This window comes from Macaca nemestrina, chromosome 2 (assembly GCF_043159975.1).
Source record: "Macaca nemestrina isolate mMacNem1 chromosome 2, mMacNem.hap1, whole genome shotgun sequence".
Taxonomy (NCBI): domain Eukaryota; kingdom Metazoa; phylum Chordata; class Mammalia; order Primates; family Cercopithecidae; genus Macaca; species Macaca nemestrina.
Genome location: NC_092126.1, coordinates 9,282,893 through 9,302,957, shown reverse-complemented (window position 1 = coordinate 9,302,957; position 20,065 = coordinate 9,282,893). Strand labels below are relative to the sequence as shown.

At 36.6% G+C, this 20,065-nt stretch overlaps 1 protein-coding gene and 1 long non-coding RNA gene across 13 annotated transcripts in view; one reads left to right on the top strand and one right to left on the bottom strand.

Annotated features, from left to right (window-relative positions):
* LP (LIM domain containing preferred translocation partner in lipoma) overlaps positions 1-1,152 on the top strand; it is a 723,802-nt gene extending 722,650 nt beyond the window's left edge. For all 11 annotated transcript variants that reach the window (XM_071090663.1, XM_011723147.3, XM_071090662.1 and 8 more), the window contains one exon: positions 838-1,152. In XM_071090663.1, coding sequence (XP_070946764.1) covers positions 838-966 — 129 coding nt within the window. In that variant the 3' untranslated portion in view covers positions 967-1,152. The remainder of the gene's footprint in view (positions 1-837) is intronic.
* Positions 1-20,065, bottom strand: part of LOC139361833 (uncharacterized) — a 71,795-nt gene that overhangs the window by 1,790 nt on the left and 49,940 nt on the right. The gene's annotated exons all lie outside the window — the stretch shown is intronic.

Below are 20,065 nucleotides of genomic sequence, written 5' to 3'. Positions count from 1 at the left end.
AAAATGGACCCTAAGAGGAGCTGGCCACGGTAGTATATTCCTTTACAGTTATGCAGTTCTTTGCATTTTTTTTTTTTTTTTGATCCATTGTCTTCTTTGATCTTCTCAACAGCTCAGTAAGGTAGAAAAATCAGAAGCTATTTTCAGAGTGGCAGTCAGCCTGTGTGCATTGAGGCAGACTGTGGCAAACCTCTGGGTGGTGCTCAGGAGGCCTGTCCCCCAGACTAGCAGTCTTTGCTCTATACAATGCTGTCTCCTTTAGAAAGTACAGCAAACCACTGCTCCCCACAAACTTTAGGATTTTATTTTCTTACTACAATTGAAGTAAATACACAGAACCCACTGGTGGCCCTTCCGCTTGGCAGAAATCAGTCTACCTTTGCTGGAGCCCAGAAATGGCCAAAACATTCCATTCCTGTACCTGTGCATGCATTTTGAGAGATCCTTAAACTAATGGTAAAGGGTAAAAATGAATCAGTGGTTAGGGACATTCTTATTTTCTCTTGTTATTTGAGTAGGGGCAGCAAACTTCTACATGGGAGCCAAGATGGGTGGCCTCTTCTCTTCTTACACCTGTATTTCATATGAAGTGACCCTAGGAGGATTATATTTATGGCCATTTATATTTATGTCCCCAATCTCTAATTCAATTACATTCAAGATATACTATGTTATATAGTGGGAGAAAGGATGCAGGGGATTAGCAGAATGTAAAGCAGGAAGGATAGTAAGTGGCCACATTATGGAGGCCTTGAATAGAAAGCTCAATCATTTGTTCTCCACATATGTACTTAACATTTTTACTAGCATCGTTTCCATCTGTCTTTACTGTTCTAGGATTGCGGTGGTCTCCTGTCTGAAGGAGATAACCAAGGCTGCTACCCCTTGGATGGGCACATCCTCTGCAAGACCTGCAACTCTGCCCGCATCAGGGTGTTGACCGCCAAGGCGAGCACTGACCTTTAGATTGAGTCACCTGTTCAGCTGGCACTGAGAAGAACGAACACAAGAAAAAGATAAGAAATACGAGAGGAAAGGCCATCAAACTACAGGATAGTCTCTGTTCTTCATCTGCTATTAACCTTTCCTTAGAAACACATAAATTATGAGATTTTTTAAAAAGTTGTTACCAAATACACATTTCACATTGAATCATGTAGGATCTTGATGGGCCTTTGTTCCCAAGGACTTCCACATTTTTGCACAGATTATGCTCCATCCCATTCACTTCTGCATTCCTGTAACTTTTAATCCCTATGTTTGTCTCACTTTTCATCTGGTTGAATGGCTTTTTTTAGTGTGGTATTTGCTGTCACATAGTTTTTCCTGGGTGAGTCTGCCAACTCACAGGTGCTTTTGGCGTGAAATCTCCATCCTATCATTTCCGTTCTGCCTGTGACTGTAAAGAGTAGCCATTCTTTTCCCATGTACTGAAGAATATATTTTTCTGTTGCTTTATACTACTCATGTCCTTGGGGAGAGAAATGCACAATTTTTTTTTTGTTAGGCTGTAAAGAATTTAAGTTGTAAATTACGTAAGTTAGAACAAGCCCAAATTTAATTTGCAACCATCAGAATTCAGAATCTATAGTGACCAGTGATCAAGGCTAATTGGAAAAGAGTTATCGGCCCATAGCTAATAAGTGCTGACAGACAACTAAGCTTCAGTATTTTTCTAAAGAAATTACAGGTGGGATATGCTAGAGAAGGCATTTTGGGGTTATGTTTAAAAAACATTATTGTCCCACAATATTACCTTAAGATTTTTCTTTTCTACACTACCTGGACATGGTAATACAGACAAACTTGATTTCTTCTAGAATATAACATTTTCAATATTGTCCCACTCTTCATCTTAGAAATATTGTCATGTTTATTTTAATATCCAACACAACTATCAAAATTGACTTTTTCTCTAGAGGATGAAAGCTGTGAAAAAACAGTTCAAATGTTCTTCTTTTTCTTTTTTAGGACCAGGTCCATTTTGCCTGACAATTGCAAATCAGAGCATACAAAATAAAATTGTGCAGTTTTGTTTGGTTTACTTTCAAAAGAGTAGAAAGCCTGAAAAGATTGTGAAACCACAGTTTCATTATTCTCATAATCCCTTCTGCAACTGAAATTACATATTGCAGGAGACATTTTCATATCATCAATGTGACATTTACACCACACTTTCAAAGACAACCACTGAAAAAAAATTGTCTTTATGAGCTAAAAATATGCAGAATCTCTGCCTAGAATCTTTATTCAAACTTTTATTAGCCAGTGAAACACTCGCTTGCCAACTGCCAAGCCATACTTATTAAGTTCGAGCATGTTTCACTTAAGGAGAAACACCTAGCTTAGTCATGGCAAGTTGCCATTTTGTAAACTAAGTATTTTGGATTGAGACTTCTTAAACCTTTCTTCAAATCTCCCACAAATATATACTTTTAAATTATGGAGTATTTTAAGTCTACAAAAAGGTATAAATAATAATATAATGAATTCCTATACACCTAACACCCAGTTTAAGATTCCAAAATCACAAATGTAATTACATCTTCCAACGTACCCTTTCCTTACTCTACAGATATCTTTTTCATGATTGTGAAGTGATGTTCAGATTTCTAGTGATTTTTTTTTTAATTTTTAATCTTAACGTCAGAACTGAAATGAAAAAATTAGGGATACATGTTTTGAATTGCAAACTATTCCTCAGGAATTCCAATTACATTTATTTTACTTGAATAGGAATGATCATAAAAGTGATTCTTTTTTTGTGACTAGAAATTCTTAAGCCGATGGTCACTACAGCTCATCCTTAATGTATGGTTCATTTGCTTTTGTCACGAAACAGTTTTGTGTTAGAACCACCAAAATTATAGCTTTTAAGAGCTTCCTTTGACCACTGTCTTTTATTTACCCTGCTTCTCTTATCTTTGACCGTATATTTCTCATAATGTGAAATATGATGAGATTCACTTAGGGGAAGCATGTGAGTTTTCGGAGGCAATGTGTACGGTGTCTCTGACTCTTCCTGCCTTCCAAATTGAAGGCCAGACCGTGCTGATGACCTCAAGGAGCACTGACTATTTGACAATAGGGCAGATAATGTAATCGGCTTGAATTTTGACTTAGTAACTTTTTATGGAACACTTTGGGGGAAATTCTCTTTAGGACAAAGCAAAGAGTTCAATTTATTGAGGGATAGATTGTATCTCTTAAAGTGGTCATATTATTATTAATTTTGCCAAAAGAAGATGAATTTATTGAATATTTATACTATAAAATGTAGTAACATTCTACTTGCTTATTACATTTAAATCCTTATGTAACTGAATGTTTACATGTCAAGAGAAAAAGCTGTAAGAAAATGCTGTCACAGACCCATCCCTGTGGCATCGTCAGCAGAATATTGCTTGCTTACAATCTTTATTATGCATTCTTATAACATAACCTCAGAGTATCTTTACCAAAGGTTTTTAAAGTAAATCTCTTTTTAAGATAGACTTATACTTTTATAATAATGAATGTGCACTCATACATATGTAGAAATATTTAGATTTAGAGGATGTTTTTTTTTCTTTCACAGGTATAATAAGGAAAGGATCCTACCATATTTTATTCTAGGGTTTCTTAAATATATGATTTATATTACTGTCTTTTCTATTAATCATTTGATTTAAACAATGCCAAGTAACTCTTTAATACTTTAGTTGCATGAAATTTTGCCTGCAACGAGAGAAAAAGATTGTATTACCTTAATGATTATAATCATACTGTCTGCTGATATAATATCATAATTGTTGTGGTTTAAATACATAAATAGTAGAAAAAATCAGAGTCTATAACAGAAAGTTTGTAAAAATATACTGATTTTGAAAAGTATCAAGAATATAAATATTTGGTAATTCTGTGTAACAAGAGAGACATGGAAAAGGAAAAAAATCCACTATATCATGGGCTCTGCAGAACATATCAAAATAGGATTTCTTAAATTTGTCAATCTCCAGACCATACTGACTCAACATGGAGTCTCACTGGCAAAGAAAATGGCCTTTAAAACTCAAAAATAAGACCAGGCGCGGTGACTCACACCTGTAATCCCAGCAATTTGGGAGGCTGAGACAGGAGGATTGCCTGAGGCCAGGAGTTTGACACCAGCCTGGGCAACACAGTGAGACCTTGTCTCTACAAAAAATAAAATAAAATAAAAACCAAATTAGCCAGACATGTGGCATGCGATTGTTTAAATAAATAAATAAGTAAATAACTGACTCAAAAAATGAGTCGTGTGTCCCAGCATAAGGCATCAGGTTGTCAGATGCTGGCATCTCTGCAGCACAAACGTGTGGGTTCTTTTTCTTGTTATTAACACACTGTTATTTCTGTAGGAGCAACTTCTCTGATCAAAATAACTTTTTTGGGTATGTGCTGATTAAGGAGGTGGACTTATCAACACTATAATTGTTCCCTATGAAAGATTCTGCAGAGATGTTTATGGTGAGGTTTAAAGGATATGCAACTCTACATTTAAACAAATATTTTATATTTGGGTACAGAGGAAGAAAGAGAGAACTTTTTCCATGGAGCTATAGTAGAGAGTTAGTGAAATATAGACAGGACTCTGACAACACAACTTCCAACCATTTTTATAGGTAGTGAAAATCCTATTAATGTGAACCAGCCAGGAATAACAGTGTTATTTCTATTTGATACGGTTTGGGCTTCTCTTGTCAAATCTGCGTCGGCTGCCCCCTGATACTTCCATTATCAAGTTTTGAAGGGTGTTGGGGAAATTATGGCAGCTGCTAGGGAGATCAGGGAAACACTGATGTAACCTCAAAGCCTCTCACCATTCCTCTTGGCTTGGAAAGGCTTTATTTTTTCATATACATTTCTAGAAATATTGCTATTCTACCTTAGTATTTCACATTTGTAGTTCAAACAAGCGATTGTCCATCTGTTGCCTAGAGCTATAGTACATGTGTGTTATGAATGAAATATGACAGCATGTTCCATACCCCTGCTTTAGCCATCTGTGGGAAACCAGCAAACTGAAAAAGATACCTCTGCAAAATGTGCCTCAAGTCCATTTCTTGAGATCGCTCGTTTGGTGCACTCTCGTGGGAGACAATCAGAGAACAACATATACTTGTGCCTTATTTTCAAAGAATCTATTTACACTACTATGAATATTCCACTGAAGAGTCAATGATGTAAATGATAACCACCAAATCTCAAAAGTATACTCACCAAAAAGTAAAAAAGAAAAAAAAAAGAACGAAAAGAAAGAGAGAGAGAGAAGTCAACTTTTCATCTTAATATATTCCAGTAGTATTTATTTTTTCCTTGTCTTGGAAGTATCTCATAGGTCTTTAAATGAGTAAAACATTTTTATGCCAGAAGGTGATATAATGGATGTTAGTGTGTTTTATTTGATTTTACAGTAGCTTTACTCAGATAATGAAGACAGACTTCAGCTTGAGCCTTTACCACCCATTCAGCATATTTTTTAATTGTGTTCATTTTATTTGCTTAATAGTGGTCCAAACAAGTTCAAAACTTGTTCTCAGTGAGGCATTAGTATGGTGCAACCATGAATATTTCAGACTGAATTATTTACTTGACAGATAACTAGAATGAAACTTTTCTCATGAGGCTGTTATTTGGTGAGCATAGCCTTATTTCAAACCTTTAAAAAGTTACCTGACTGAAGCTACTATGACTTGGTAAGGATTCTTCCTCTCCTCTTCCTTTCTTCCTCCCTTCCTTTCTCCCTCTTCCTTCCTCCTCTTCTTATTTTCTTTCCTACTTTCCTCTCTCCCTTTCTTGCCTTCTTTCCATCCTACCTATTAGTGTTGCTGTACTTGGATTTTTTGTAAATTAAATCAATGCATTATGGTTTTATGGAATTATGATTATATTAATAAGGGGAAGGCTACCAGAAAATAGATATGGCATCCATAAAATCTTCCTTTCTAGGGGCATATTTTTTAGGTTGTATTTATTCGTAAAGTGAAATGAGATAATAGAGTCTTTCTGTTTCATTTTAATGAATTTTCATCAGGGACTGAGGTCATAGATTCTTGGAAAATTCATTTGTGACTGATCTAGTTTTCTCAGCTGTATGCAAAGTAATCTTTCAAAGACTAGGTTAAGATTTTTTTTTAAGTCCAAAGCAATTTAACCACAAAAAAATTATGTTTTTAATGATGGCATTTTATTTTATTCCATTGCAGCTTGATAACTTTCCTTATAGCAAAGGAATAACTATAATATTTTCAGAATTTTAATGTAGATTAGCACTTAGCCTGTGAGACTAATATTATATTGTAAAAGTTGATACTAAAATATTTTTCAGCAGGTTGGACAGCACCAGGTTTTCTTAGATCACAGACTACAGGCATAATTTCCCTTCAGTCCAGAAAAAAGGACACTAATTCCCTTTTCTATTTAATTTTCCTGGCCCTTGTGCAAAAAGTTGTGGACTCTATCTTAGTTACAACATGCATGTCCCTTATTTTGTGGAGAGCTGTGTGAAAGATGTGTTTGTTTCTTTAACTGATTGACAGGTCCCCCTCAAAGTTACAAAAAAAAAAAAGTGCTATACTTTTGCTGTTAATTTCTGGTTGTTATTTAACTGACAGAAGTCTCTTAATGCACGAATAAATATCTCTACATCTAGCCTTTGTTTAAAATAAAAATTAATATTCTACAAACACCTATGTATACTAGAGAGGGGGGAAACACTGTAACTAATTCCTTTATAGTACTTTCAGATTATTGCATTAAGCCTTTCATGTTATGTAGCATTGTTAATTTTTCCTAGATACCCATCCACTTAAGGGCCAGAGAAATCCTTATTCATTTAATTCTGGTGGGCATTTACTTAATGTACCCAAATAAAAACATTATTAAACAGCCACAGTTGCGTCCAGCCAATTTGGCACTGAATGTGGCTTCTAAATTCAGTTCTCTGCCCTGCAAATGGAAGGTTCTACCAAGAAAGAGAAGCATCACCATGTTATCTTGTGTTCTACACCACTACAGAGAGTTACAGTTGCCCCCAAACACGAATGCTATTCCCAAATAAAATAGAATCATGGGCCTTTTAAAGATCTGAACCTTCTCTGTTATTTTCCTGATGAATTACCATTCCATATCTTCTTAGTCCTGGCCAGTATGTAGTAGTGCTCATATACGTCTATTCTAGCTCTGTAGCTCCACACAACAAGTCTTAAGTCCAAATCTTTGCCTCTTCATGTCTGATATCACCAACTCAGTCAACTTTTCTTCACTTATTGACATAGTGTCATGTCCTGTCACTCTCTGCTGCTTCTTTAAACAATGGACACAAACATATTTTCTAATTTTCAGTGTCCTCAATGAAACTTGGCAATTCACCATGAGTCAGGCTAGGTTGAAAGGCTTTCTTTAGGGTTGAAAGTAAATGAAATTGGAATCACCCAAAGAGAATTTCCCCAAAAATCCTCAGACCCAGAAGTGTAAAAGCTACAGAAGGATAGAACTCCCGTGTTACTTTTTGTTCTGTACGATTTGGGATGTTGCCAAAATCAAATTCATTCTGAAAACAGGAAGCAAGCTAATGCATATGCCATCCATGAGATTCCCACTTCTGGGTCAGTTCATAATCCATTCAACCCTTTCCTTTTATCCTTGTCTTCTTCAGAATATGACATTTTTCGTCCATATTTTCATGTTAAATATTAACACTTTATAGGTTCTACACAAATATATGGACACTTTTCAGGTTATACATAAATACTTGCTGGTTGATTGGTTTTGAGATTCACTTCATTCTGTGCTCAAATATTTGTACCTAGAGATGTTACACGTTAGAAAAAGTGAGCAGTTTCTTTCTCTAATCATTTAGGAGTCCATATTTTTACTTTATTTTTTTGTCTCCCCAACATCCTTATCTCTTACTCAGCTCTTCAATTTAATAATTACCAAATTATCACTGTAAGAGAATCAGCCCCTAAGTAACTTTGATTCAAGCTAACTGTAATAAGATCCAACTGCTTCAATCTGTACTTAATAGGAAGGAAAGTGGCATCAGGAAGAGTAATTCCAGTGACATTAGTAAGACTTTATGGAGGCCATAAAATTTGATAAGAAATCTTGAGCTGATGAATTGACTTGATTTGGAAGTTGAGAAAAGAGTATTTAAAGCACAACAGGGAAACATGGGCTATACTCAGAGAAGACCGTCTGCATCGGCCAAAATATCATGGATTCTGGAAATTCCTTAACAGAAAAAAAGGCTTCCAAATAATCAGGCTCAATGGGAAGAAAAAGGCATATAGGAAGCCTGAGGAAGTATTTACTTGCTTTTCCATCTCTTTATAATTGGAAGAGAAGATGGTCTGCCAAAATGTAACCCAGCATGCACAGTATGAACAGGAAGCAGCCCTCCATGAACTTTATTATAACAGAAAATGAGCATTCTTATTGATCCACAGCTACATCTTCTATTCTTGCAGCAAGGGTACATGTCCTTTGACCCTCCACAAGAGAACAAGCAGGACATCTCTATTTTCCTATTGAGTCTAAGTCCATTATTAGAAAGGACTTCCCGGCCATCTGTTCCACTTGGTATTAAAATTCCCTTACAGATTCATTGCTAAGTGCCAATTCTGACTACTTAAACATCACCTGTGTCAAGGAGCTCATTATTCCATGAGGTCTTACGTTTCTTTCATCACATTTTGTTCCAAGCTACCCATGACTTTAAAACAGAGCCAGCCTTTGGGGCATTGTTCTCTTTGGTGCCACACAAAACCTGTAGTACACAATACAATGTTGCTTCCCCCTCCTTTTCCTTCCATCTATATTTGTTTTGTTTTGGGCATTGCATTACTTTTTTTAAAAAACTTTGATTACACAAATTTTTAAGAATGTCTAAAATTAGTCTGAAGGATGTTCTGAGGGCCAGATATTAGAGTTGCTGAGTTTTTTGTTGCTGGTTGTACTTTCCTATTTAGAAGACAGACCATTCTGACAGTTGTTATGTAGCTTCATGCCTTCCCCAGTAACTAACCCATGAACAGTACACCCCTTTTATCTGACTTGTTGATAATGACCTTTAAAATGTTGGAAATGGGCCAGGCGTGGTGGCTTACGCCTGTAATCCCAGCACTTTGGGAGGCCGAGGCGGGTGAATCACGAGGTCAAGAGATCGAGACCATCCTGGTCAACCTGGTAAAACCCCGACTCTACTAAAAAAATACAAAAATTAGCTGGGCGTGGTGGTGTGTGCCTGTAGTCCCAGCTACTCGGGAGGCTGAAGCAGGAGAATCACTTGAACCTGGGAGGTGGAGGTTGCAATGAGCAGAGATGGCGCCACTGCACTCCAACCTGGTAACAGAGTGAGACTCCATCTCAAAAAAAAAAAAAAGAAAAGAAAAGAAAAGTTGGGAAATGTTGGTGTATAATCCCTATGTCTAACAAGGAAGAAGTCAAAAGCAAAAAATAGTGGTACTGCTGAAAACTCATTATTTCCACTTAGTTCATCTGTGCAAAAGGATATCATTCTTGAGGAAAGGGGTTCTATTATGCTATAGTTTTATATGGAAATGTACAAGTGCTTTCCTCATTGCTCTGGATGACTATTTAGTTTAAATAGTATACCTTTGTCTTGGGGAAGACCATGATTGTGGCTTCTTCTACCCCAGCTTTGAATGAGAGAGCACTGTAGGCAGAAACTGCCATCAGTCTCCTGGGCAGGACCTGGAGGTAACTTTCTAAGCTCTAAAATAATAATTCCTAAGAGAGCTTACAAACTGCTTCCACACAGAAAATAGCCCAGGGAGGATGGTTATTAATAGCCCTATTCTAGAAGAGAAAGATGAGGCTCAAACCATTAAGTGACTTGCCAGAAGTTATGACATAGCTGGGAAGTGGCAGATTTGGGAATAAACCCAGGTCTTGCAAGTCCAGTGCTGTCTCCAAGTAGCCATGCTTACAGCTGAGAACACCTTAGAAGACAGTATCGACTTCTCACAGACTACCAGGCCCCCAGTCATCCAGGGAAATTCAGAGACCAATTGACTGCCAGGTGGCAAATCCACATGTGTACTGCAGTCTTGGAGATCATGTACAGCTTGCACACATCTATGTCATCTTGTGGGAAACCTCTAGGTATTCTGTCTGATCCGCGCTGTGAGGAAGTTGGTGGGAAGAGGCCACTGATAAGAACAAACAACAGGCAGAACAAAGCATTATTGCAGTAAATTTCCCCGGAGAGAGTTGGTTTACATTCCACTCACCAAAAATCTCTCTGGGACTTTCAGGTTCAGAATATTAACCGAGACCATATCATTTAGAATTCATTGATGCAGAGGTGACTTGATTCCTAAAAGAAGCCTCTCTCCCATGGACCACGATGTACGTTCCACAGAGTCAGAAACCGCCGTAGGTTAACAATGCATTTTAGTCTCTCTCTCCATTCACATTTACTGAGAGCGCACCAAGTGCATGTTGCTGCAACAGGCGTTTCCGATCCAGCCAATCCATGAGCTGACAATGTGGGTAAACAAATATTATGGAACTGTTGGCATTTCTGAGATTTGGCCTTTGCCATTTGATAGACTTTGCTTCCCAGGATGCTGTCATTTTGTGATTTATTCTAATTACAAGGAATGTGGTACCATGTTGTTTTCGGAAAACCTTCTAGAAAGCCTCCATGTATGCTCTAGAAGTTGCTCTATATAGCAGTTCAGCAAGCGAGTGTTCCTTTTCTTGAGCTGCATCCCTCAGGAAGCTGTACTTTTAGGATGTACTTTCCACTTTTTATTTCCTCTCATTTCACTCTTTAGTTGTTTGCTATATCCTAAAATATGTGAAGTGAGAGAAAAAATATCATTTCCTCTCATTAAATCTCCTGCATTAAATCCAAGAATCCTTTAAAATAATCATACCTGGTAAGTGTTTTATGCATTTCCCTCCCTGGAGTGTATCATCCATCAAGCCAGTATCATCCTCCACCTGCTTATTCCCTGGGACTAATGAGAGCCAAGTTAAACAGCAAATGGCTTCTCACCCTTTCCTAGTCCTCACACCTGAGGAATAAAGGAGACATTAATGGGACCGGGAGAGCGGTGGCTTTGGTTGAGATGGCACATTCATAGACGAGGAAGGTGTCTCACCTCCCTGTGAGGCTTGATGAATATTATGGCCAATGGAGTGGAAAATGATTCTTGTCGAATAGACGGAGTATTCCCACCCCCGGAATGGATTAATAGAGGACACAATTTGAGCACTTCTCAGAATTATCTAGAATGCCTGAGTAGAGACTCACATGGGTGGAATCTGTGTTCTCATTAGAGGGAATAAAAAGACAATGAGGTGGTAAATGTGAAAAAAGCAGCCTTTTAGAAAAACATTATTTTCAAATACCTTTATAAATCATCTAATTTATCTTCACATAATATAAAGAAAAAACTAATAAAAATTTTCTTATTTCACTTTACATAACATATTCTGCCATATTTAGGGATCATACAATTGTCTTGTCTTCAAAACACACACACACACACACACACACACACACACACACACACACACACACCTTCCAAGAAAGCTGATCCTTCAAAAAGTAAATCTTATTTTTAAGCACTTGGGTTTTCAGGCCAGGAAATTAATAAACCCGATACCTGACCCATTTTTGTAGCAGCTGAAAAGAAGAAAAAGCTATTTAAATTTTGTGTGGATCCATTTATCTCTTAAAATATGCCAAAGCAATTTGAGGTGGGGGTGGAAACAGGTATTTATCTCTCATGCATGATTGCCTCTTTATATTTCTATCTGTTGGGAAAAGGGTAAAGAACTATTCTTGGTCATTATTATTGATGTATTGTGTTGCCACTTCGTATGGTGCCTGCTGTGCTTTCTCCCGAGGCATTGCAGTAATCGTTGCTTTCTTGACTCTTTCCTTCATCACGAGAGAGTAAATATGAAGTCTGAATGTCGTTCCTCACCCCCAAATTATTTAACTCGGCTTCCAAACTAGTTTAAGAAATGCAAAATGGGAAGAGCTGGCTTTTCTTAGATACATTTCTTCTTTTTTTATTCTTTCTTGGGAGACGTTAAGTATAAAGGGAAAAAAGTTCCTTCTTCTCTCTCTTTCTCTTTGGGTGACAGCAATGCTCACTTAGTAATTATAAACCAGAAATAGGAGAGTAGCTTGGGCAGGTTATGATGTATCTGCCCAATGTGTTTCATTCCTTCAAACATAAACTTTGAGAGGAAAAGAGATTTTTATAATTTAAATGCCAACGATAGGAACGGCCTCATATTTTAACTTCCAAATAATAAATGGGGAGCTGGTATTTGGGCAGAGTTTGCATTTTACTAATCCTATATACTTTGAGCTTAGTTTATAGAATTGTGTCAAATACATCAACATGTCAGGATTATAGTGCCAAAAATAGTTAAAGTGCCTTGGACCTCCCTCTCTAGGTAGCAAATTGAAACTAGCATGGGACCATGCCATCCTTTTAGCATAATGGAGAAGTCTGAACTAAGGAGTATCTTTGATGAAAGACATTTAGGATCCTAGAAACTAAATCTTGTCACCAACACTTTATAGTAAAGTAGTAGCAAAATTATTTTTAAAAGACTTTCTTCCTTTTACTACCCATTTCCTCTCTTGGGAAAGCTGATGAGCAAATTATCCAAGACTCATTTCTTTATTAAGCAAAGTCAGAATATTTCCGCTCTGAAAATCTGAATTATGCCCTCATTCTTTTTCAAGAAACATCTCAAAGAGCAAATAGAATTAAACATGACACTTGATTGTCTGATTATTTGGCATGTATTAAATTATCGTGTGGTTTAATGTGCCTTAAGATTTAAACTTAGATGCAAAACCTTTACAGCTGGATGTAGCGTTGAGCTTTTGCATGTTTTCTGTATAATAAACCACTTTTGTTTTGTTTGTTTTGTCTTCTAACCTACACCTTTATCATTACACTAACAGATTTGGGGCTTCTCTTTCTCTTCAACTAAGTAAGGGAATATGTGCAATTATGAGACATACAAAAAAGGAAAGGGAAAGGACTTTCTAAGTAGCAAATCTGTGCCGTGAAGTAGATGTGACGTGAAGATACAGAGCCTGAGGATAGTAATTCTCCCTGAGCCACGCACACAGGCTTTTATTTCATGCCTTTTCTCTTTCTGTGCCATCACCTTTGAGAAAAACGATTGCACCTTCTCCAAGTCTGCCTTTTTAACAGCTACAGTTGAGTTGGCAAGACTTCCCCAGCTCTGAATATAGCCATTTGCCGACTCTGGCCTCTTTGCGAGACTGACTCAAATCTGTGATCTTCTGTTCAGCATACACATCAGCAAAGTGAGAAGATGAGCACTAAATATAGGCTCTATTAACTTTACTTTTAGATTTACTGCCTTCAAAAAGTGCCTATTCTGAGCAACATAAACGTTATTCCTTACATATGTATGTACACACGGTACCCAGAGCCGTACTGTGCAGCCTTCAAAAACATACCATCAGAAAGAGTAGGTGCTGAGATAAGGAAACTTTGCCAAATGGAAGAAAGTCACTCACTTCCAATATCCCCTCTCGAGTGGCTACCGTGAAATGGGCTGCAAACACATTCCCTGAGCATCCCTTGCTGATACAGCTTCTTTATATTTATATCTTACTGGATGGTAGCATATTGCTGAGGTTTCCTGTACTCTGCTTCAAGGGAATGTAAGCTTTATGGCATTGAAACATTTAGTCAGGAAAAAAAAAATGTTTAAGAGAATTAATAGAGCCATAGTCTGTATTAGGATGTGTGTCATATGTGTGTTTTATAAACTAAGCATTGGTGGTTTAGAGTGTTAAAGTGTCAGCACATTCTTTCTCCTTTTGTCTCTCGGGCTAACAGGAGAGAAAATAAAGAAAAGTCTTGGCTGTGGGGATTGGAAGCTCAAGGGGCCAAATGTCCTTGCCAGATCCATAGAGCATTACTTTGACTCCTAAAAATAGTAGTGTATGTTATTTGATGGCTTTTGTTTCCATAGTTCCATCACTGACAGAACTGTCAATACTGTTGCTGGAGCAGCAGCATAGCCTAGAGTGATGCATTCTTACCCAGGGATGGCAATAGGAGAGGGTCCATGTAAATAGGACGAGGTAGACAGTGCATGATTGTAGGAGAAGGGTTGAAGGGAGGACATGATTCCAAAAAAGATCGTTCTCAATGTGTCGTCTGACTCAACCAGCTGGCAGATTACACTTGCCAAGTCGTTCCCTTTCCTTCTAAGTCAGTTGGCTCCATATTCACTTGAATATGCCTCTGTTTGGGCAAAGCAAGATACCTCCACTTAACCTTTATCCAAGGAAGCTCTTGGTGTCCTCTTGGTCATAAAGTTGTCTCCTACCTTCCCCAGCTTTACCAAATGGAAGTAAAAGGGGACAAATGATGGAAGATGGATTCCATGCCATTGCAGTCAGCCACCATTCTGGTTTCCATATAAGGAGCCCCATTACATAAGCTACGGGTGAGGTTGGAACAACTATGTTTCATAATTTCAAGAGTGTGACCACCCTGCTGTAGTCATCATCATTGGATGAATCCAGTTGACTCTTTGGCAAAACAGTGATACTTTTCACTAAAATGCCTACTCTTCCTGTTGATGTTCCTTTTCTGTTTTTACCTTATCCAGTTTCAACACTAGTCATTTTTTAATTTTTTCGAGAATCAGATTTTAGCACTAGAAAAGAGTTAAAAATTTCAGTGTAATGTCATAAGGATGTTGGGATACAGAGATTTTTTCCCCCCTTGGAAACAAATGGACTGGGAAAGACACAGCACGGCTTTGCTCTGAGTTTCAATCTGATGATTATGACCATGAAAGATAATCTTATGGAAAGGTTAAATGGTGTTTACAAGTGGATAGATAAGGGGGAGATGGTGAGAAGCCGGGTTTTCTCTATGCTAAATGCGTCTACTAAGAGCAGCACTTCCTACTAGCTAAGCACAATCATAGCCCCACCATGATGAACTGCTAGTCTGAATAATATTCCCTGACTTAGAGAAAGGCACACAAAAACATATAAGGAATATGTCTATTTTCATATGTGTGATACTGACAGAGCCATGGTATTCCTAAAATATAGGTTTCTCTTTTTTCTTATATTCTTAGCAAATTGCATTTATTCACTACATTACAAACCATCACTGATGTATCCAAAATAGCACACATAGTTCAGTATGAAAATAAGAGAATAAAATCTGTGATAAGCAAGTGATTTAGGTATTTTCTTTTGTGTTTATGCATTATCCGACTATATTAAGACCTGTTTTCTATTTACCTTCTATCAGTTTTCTCTATCAATTATGTTTTTTCAATGCTCTGTAAGAATGAATATGGAAATTATATTTCTTTTTTCTGTAAAAGAGTTGCAACTACTTTATTATATTTAGAAATCCAATAAACTTCTTATTACATTTACTTGCCTATGTGTGGAATTCTTTTTGAGTTGGATAATCTCTGTTTCCTTTTCTTCTAACCCCCTTTACTGTGTGACTCATTTTTTACATCATTTGCTTTCCATATGGTCTTCTGAGAAATGGAATATCTCTCATAGCAAATATGATGCCACAAGAGTATGAAAGCACCCACTCTCTTCCACTGTTAGCCCAGAAGAACTGAAGGTCAGAGGTGTTCTAAAATTATTTGATCACTCTGTGTCTTGACCTTGCAAAGACTTTTTCATTTTTAAAGCTGGATCCAAGTAAATGGGTCCCTTTGGGTGGGGTTGGAATTCTCCATTTTTGTCACAAACAAGTGGCTGACCTGTTCATACTTTTATTCCATCTGTATTACGCATAGTTTTCAAACATTGAGAATTTCCTCTGTACTAGGCATCTCAAGCAATACAGATAGAAATGACATATAGTTCCTTTCAATGAGTTTATAATCTAGCTGAGCTGATAGATATGGATACAAATAACTATGGAGAAAGGAAAGGAATAGTCACAAACAGGGAAAAGTAACTTAGCATATTCAAGACTTTTCACTGTTACTCCATTTTCAATATCCTTGTGATTATCTTACCCTCATTTTATAGATGAAAATTCCGAGAGTGAGAAAAAAGGTTAATAACCCAAGATCCGCATTCATTCGCTGAGCCTTTTTTTCTCATTTTTTAAAGTAGCAGTTCTGCAGAAGAACCAAGACTCCTGATATCCAGTCTATTGATCCTTAATAAGAGTGATTAGCACTAGAGCATACATGAAACTCACCCGATGAAAGTTAGAAAAGAGTATCTGTTCTCTTTTCCACTAATCTCTCCAACATCACATTTCTGCCTACTAGTGCTAGGGCATCTGAGAACTACAGGTGGGAAGACTCTGTACTAAAGACCACTGTTTTAAACTGCCATACACAAGATGAATCTTTGAACAAATGGTAGGTATATCAATGGGATTTGTGGTACTTGTAATTTCTTACCAGAAAGTTGTAAACAAAAGAATACATGAGATGTGACCTTGTCTTCTCTTTATTCTTCTACAAAGAAGCTATAAGAAGTAATCTTACCTTCCTTCTCCCTGTATTTCTCAAATTACTCTTGTTTTTTCACCCACCCTTCTGCTCTGTTTTCTAACACTGTACATTCATTTGTTCCTATTCAGAGTGTAAGAGCTAGAAGAGCCTTTAGAGATTATTTTACTCTGACTTTGTGAAGAAATACGAAGTCTCAGAGATATGAAAGGACTTACCCAAAGTCATAAAATAATTTAATGACAGGGCTGGATCTTGAGTCCTGGCCTCCTGACTCTCTCTCCATTGCTATATACAAATGATTTGAATAATGCAGAAGAGAGCGGAAGAAGAGTTGTATTTATAACTTAATTTCAAGGAAAAAGACATTTCAAATGAAAAAAAAAACTGAGTGTTTAATGTCCATATACCCTAATTAAAAGAAATTCTAAAAAATATATTGCAGGAAGAGAGAAAGCTGAGAAGGAATGAATATCAATGATGCAACAGGAATGCTGAGCCAAGAAGATGGCAACCATATAGTTAATTCTAAACAGACTGGAAAATGAAACAATTATTTTCTAAGTTGAGGGACTTAAAAAATTTGAGCTAAAATACTGGACAATAGTGGAATGTAGGCCCAATGACTAGAGTTAAATTTTCGTAAGATTTTTATGGATTTTGGAGAAGAGTGATGCTGTTGATTATCTTTACATTTTTAAGTTATGTATATGTGTAAATATTTCGATGGCTGCCATCTAAAGAAAACAAATATATAACTGCAAAATCAGTAGAAAGGAGAAATTGAATTGGGGAAGAGCAGAGGTAAACCAATTTTTTTTTTTTTTTTTTTTTTTTTTTTTTTTTGAGATGGAGTTTGCTCTTGTTGCCCAGGCTGGAATGCAATGGCGCGATCCCAGCTCACTGCAACTTCCGCCTCCTGGGTTCAAGTGATTCTCCTGTCTTAGCCTCCCAAGTAGCTGGGCTTACAAGTGCCCACAACCATCCCTGGCTAATTTTTTGTATTTTTAGTAGAGATGGGATTTCACCATGTTGGCAAGGCTAGTCTCAAACTCCTAACCACAGGTGATCCACCCACCTCGACCTCCCAAAGTGCTGGGATTACAGGCGTGAGCCACTGCACCCGGCCCATAAAAATTCAAAGGTCCAGCCTCAGAGAAGGATATTTTAATAACACCTTCTTCAATAACTATTCAAGTAATGAGATAAAAGCAAAAAATCACTAAAGATATAGAAGATTTTAACATTATTAAAAGGCTTGATTTTAATGGATATATAAGAATCTCTATACTTATTGGATAAAAAATAATAAGCTTTTAAAATATATACATATATATAAAGTGCATATGAGAACTCTACTAAAACTGATCTTCTAGGTCAATTGTCTGCAAAATTCACAGCATCTTTCATACAAATTGAATATTTTCATCATGCCAACATTTTACTCAAATTAAAAACCATAGGTAATTTTAAAAATTTACATTTGGAAATTTCAAAACATCCCTAAAATGGCTTACTTCAAAATAGAAATCATAATCATAAGAACTGAACAATAACGAAAATTCTATGTAGTAAAACTTGTAGGAGTCACCTCAAATGGTTCCAAGAGGGAAATGTAAATCCTGAAATGGTTACATTAAGAATAAAGTGAAAATTAATGAGCTACTTATCCAACTCATGTTAGTAAAAGAACAGAATTAAGATTCAAAATATAAGGAGGGCATAATAAAAATATGAAAAAAAAGAAACTAATGGTATAGAAAACAAGAATATAATAGAATATCAAAATAGAGTCAAAATTTGGCACTTTGAAAAAGTGTTAGAAATTACAAATTTCTGGGAAGGTTTATCAAGAAAAAAAGGCATGAATAATATTTAACTATAGATATAGCAGATATTTGAAACATAACAGAATAGCATGAGCAATTTCGTGTGATTAGTTTGAAAATGTAGATGAAATAAAAATATTCCTCTTTAAAAATTGTAACCTAACAAAAAGTGGGTTAAAAAAATAGGCAACATGAATAACCCAATAAAATTAAATTGTATTAGTGGTTTAAAATATTCCCAATAAATAATTACTTGAAGGGAGCCTGAGAATGGCTTTAGAGTTAACATTTTAGGTTGGTAACATTCTGGTTCACAATCTGAGTGCTGTTTATATTATTGTGTTTAGTGTTTGAAAATGTACTGAGCAATGCATTTATGATTTGTGCATTTTATTTATATACTACTTCAGTGGATAAAATACTTTCTTTATCAAAAACTACCTAGTATGTTGATTCTAAATGTGAATTCTACTAGTCATTCAAGTTAGAATTACAATGGAAAAAAAAGTGAACATTCTCCAACATAATCTATAAAACAAGTGGCCAATCTTATTAGTAAATACATCGATTAAAATCTTATAAACTACTGGAAAACCAAGAGAGTAATGAAGAAAACAATAACAATAACAAATCTCAAATAAGTTGGGTGTAACCCTGAAATAGAAGAGTAGTTGAACAGTAGAAAGTCTATTAACGTGGCCTGGCTCAGTGGCTCACACCTGTAATCCCAGCACTTTGGGAGGTCGAGGCGGAATCACTTGAGGTCAGAATAATGTATAACAGTAAAAAATTAATATACTATAGTTGAATAAATCAATATAGTCAATTCTTAGAAGCATGACATTGAGTGGAAAAAATAGTCATAGAAGAATAAACACATACGTACCACATCATTGGTAGAAAATTTCAAAACAAACTAAGCTAATTATGTTGTTTAAGGATACATGCACACACACATATTCTGGAAATGTATGATAAAGTGAAGGAGATGTGATTGGTGAAATATATCTGGGGACCTTCAGCAGTCTTTAATAATATTATATTTTGTTAATTGCATTATGGGTTCATAGGCATTCATTTTATTATACATTATAATATGTGTTATATTTATATCATATATTTTAGAATAGTTTACAGAGAAAGAAGAAGAAATGTTCCCTTGCCCCTCCATTTTGCTCTCCAGTACAGAGTCAAGTGCTCAATATAATCTTTTTTTTTTTTTTTGTGACAGGCAGGAGTGCAGTGGTGCTATCTCAGCTCACTACAACCTCCGCCTCCCATCTTCAAGCGATTCTCCTGCCTCAGCCTCCCAAGTAGCTGAGATTGCAGGCACGTGCCACCACACCCTGCTGATTTTTGTGTTTTTAGTAGAGACAGGGTATTACCATGTTGGCCAGGCTGGTCTCGAACTCCTGGCCTCAAGTGATTCACCTGCCTAGGCCTCACAAAGTGTTAGGATTATAGGTGTGATTACCGGCCAGGTGCTCAATATATTCTTAATGACCAGTATATCTGGGGGCAAGGCTGCCTCCAGAGAGGGCCACAGAGAAGCCCAAATACTTCTCAACATTTTTAATACAAAATCCTAGAAGCAGCTCCCTTGATAAATGTAGATGAGGATAAATGGATAAATGAAAAACAAGGACTAGAGAGCAAAGCTCTGTGTGGGCCACATAATTACAGGACACTGCCCCTGTCTCTTTCCACGCTTC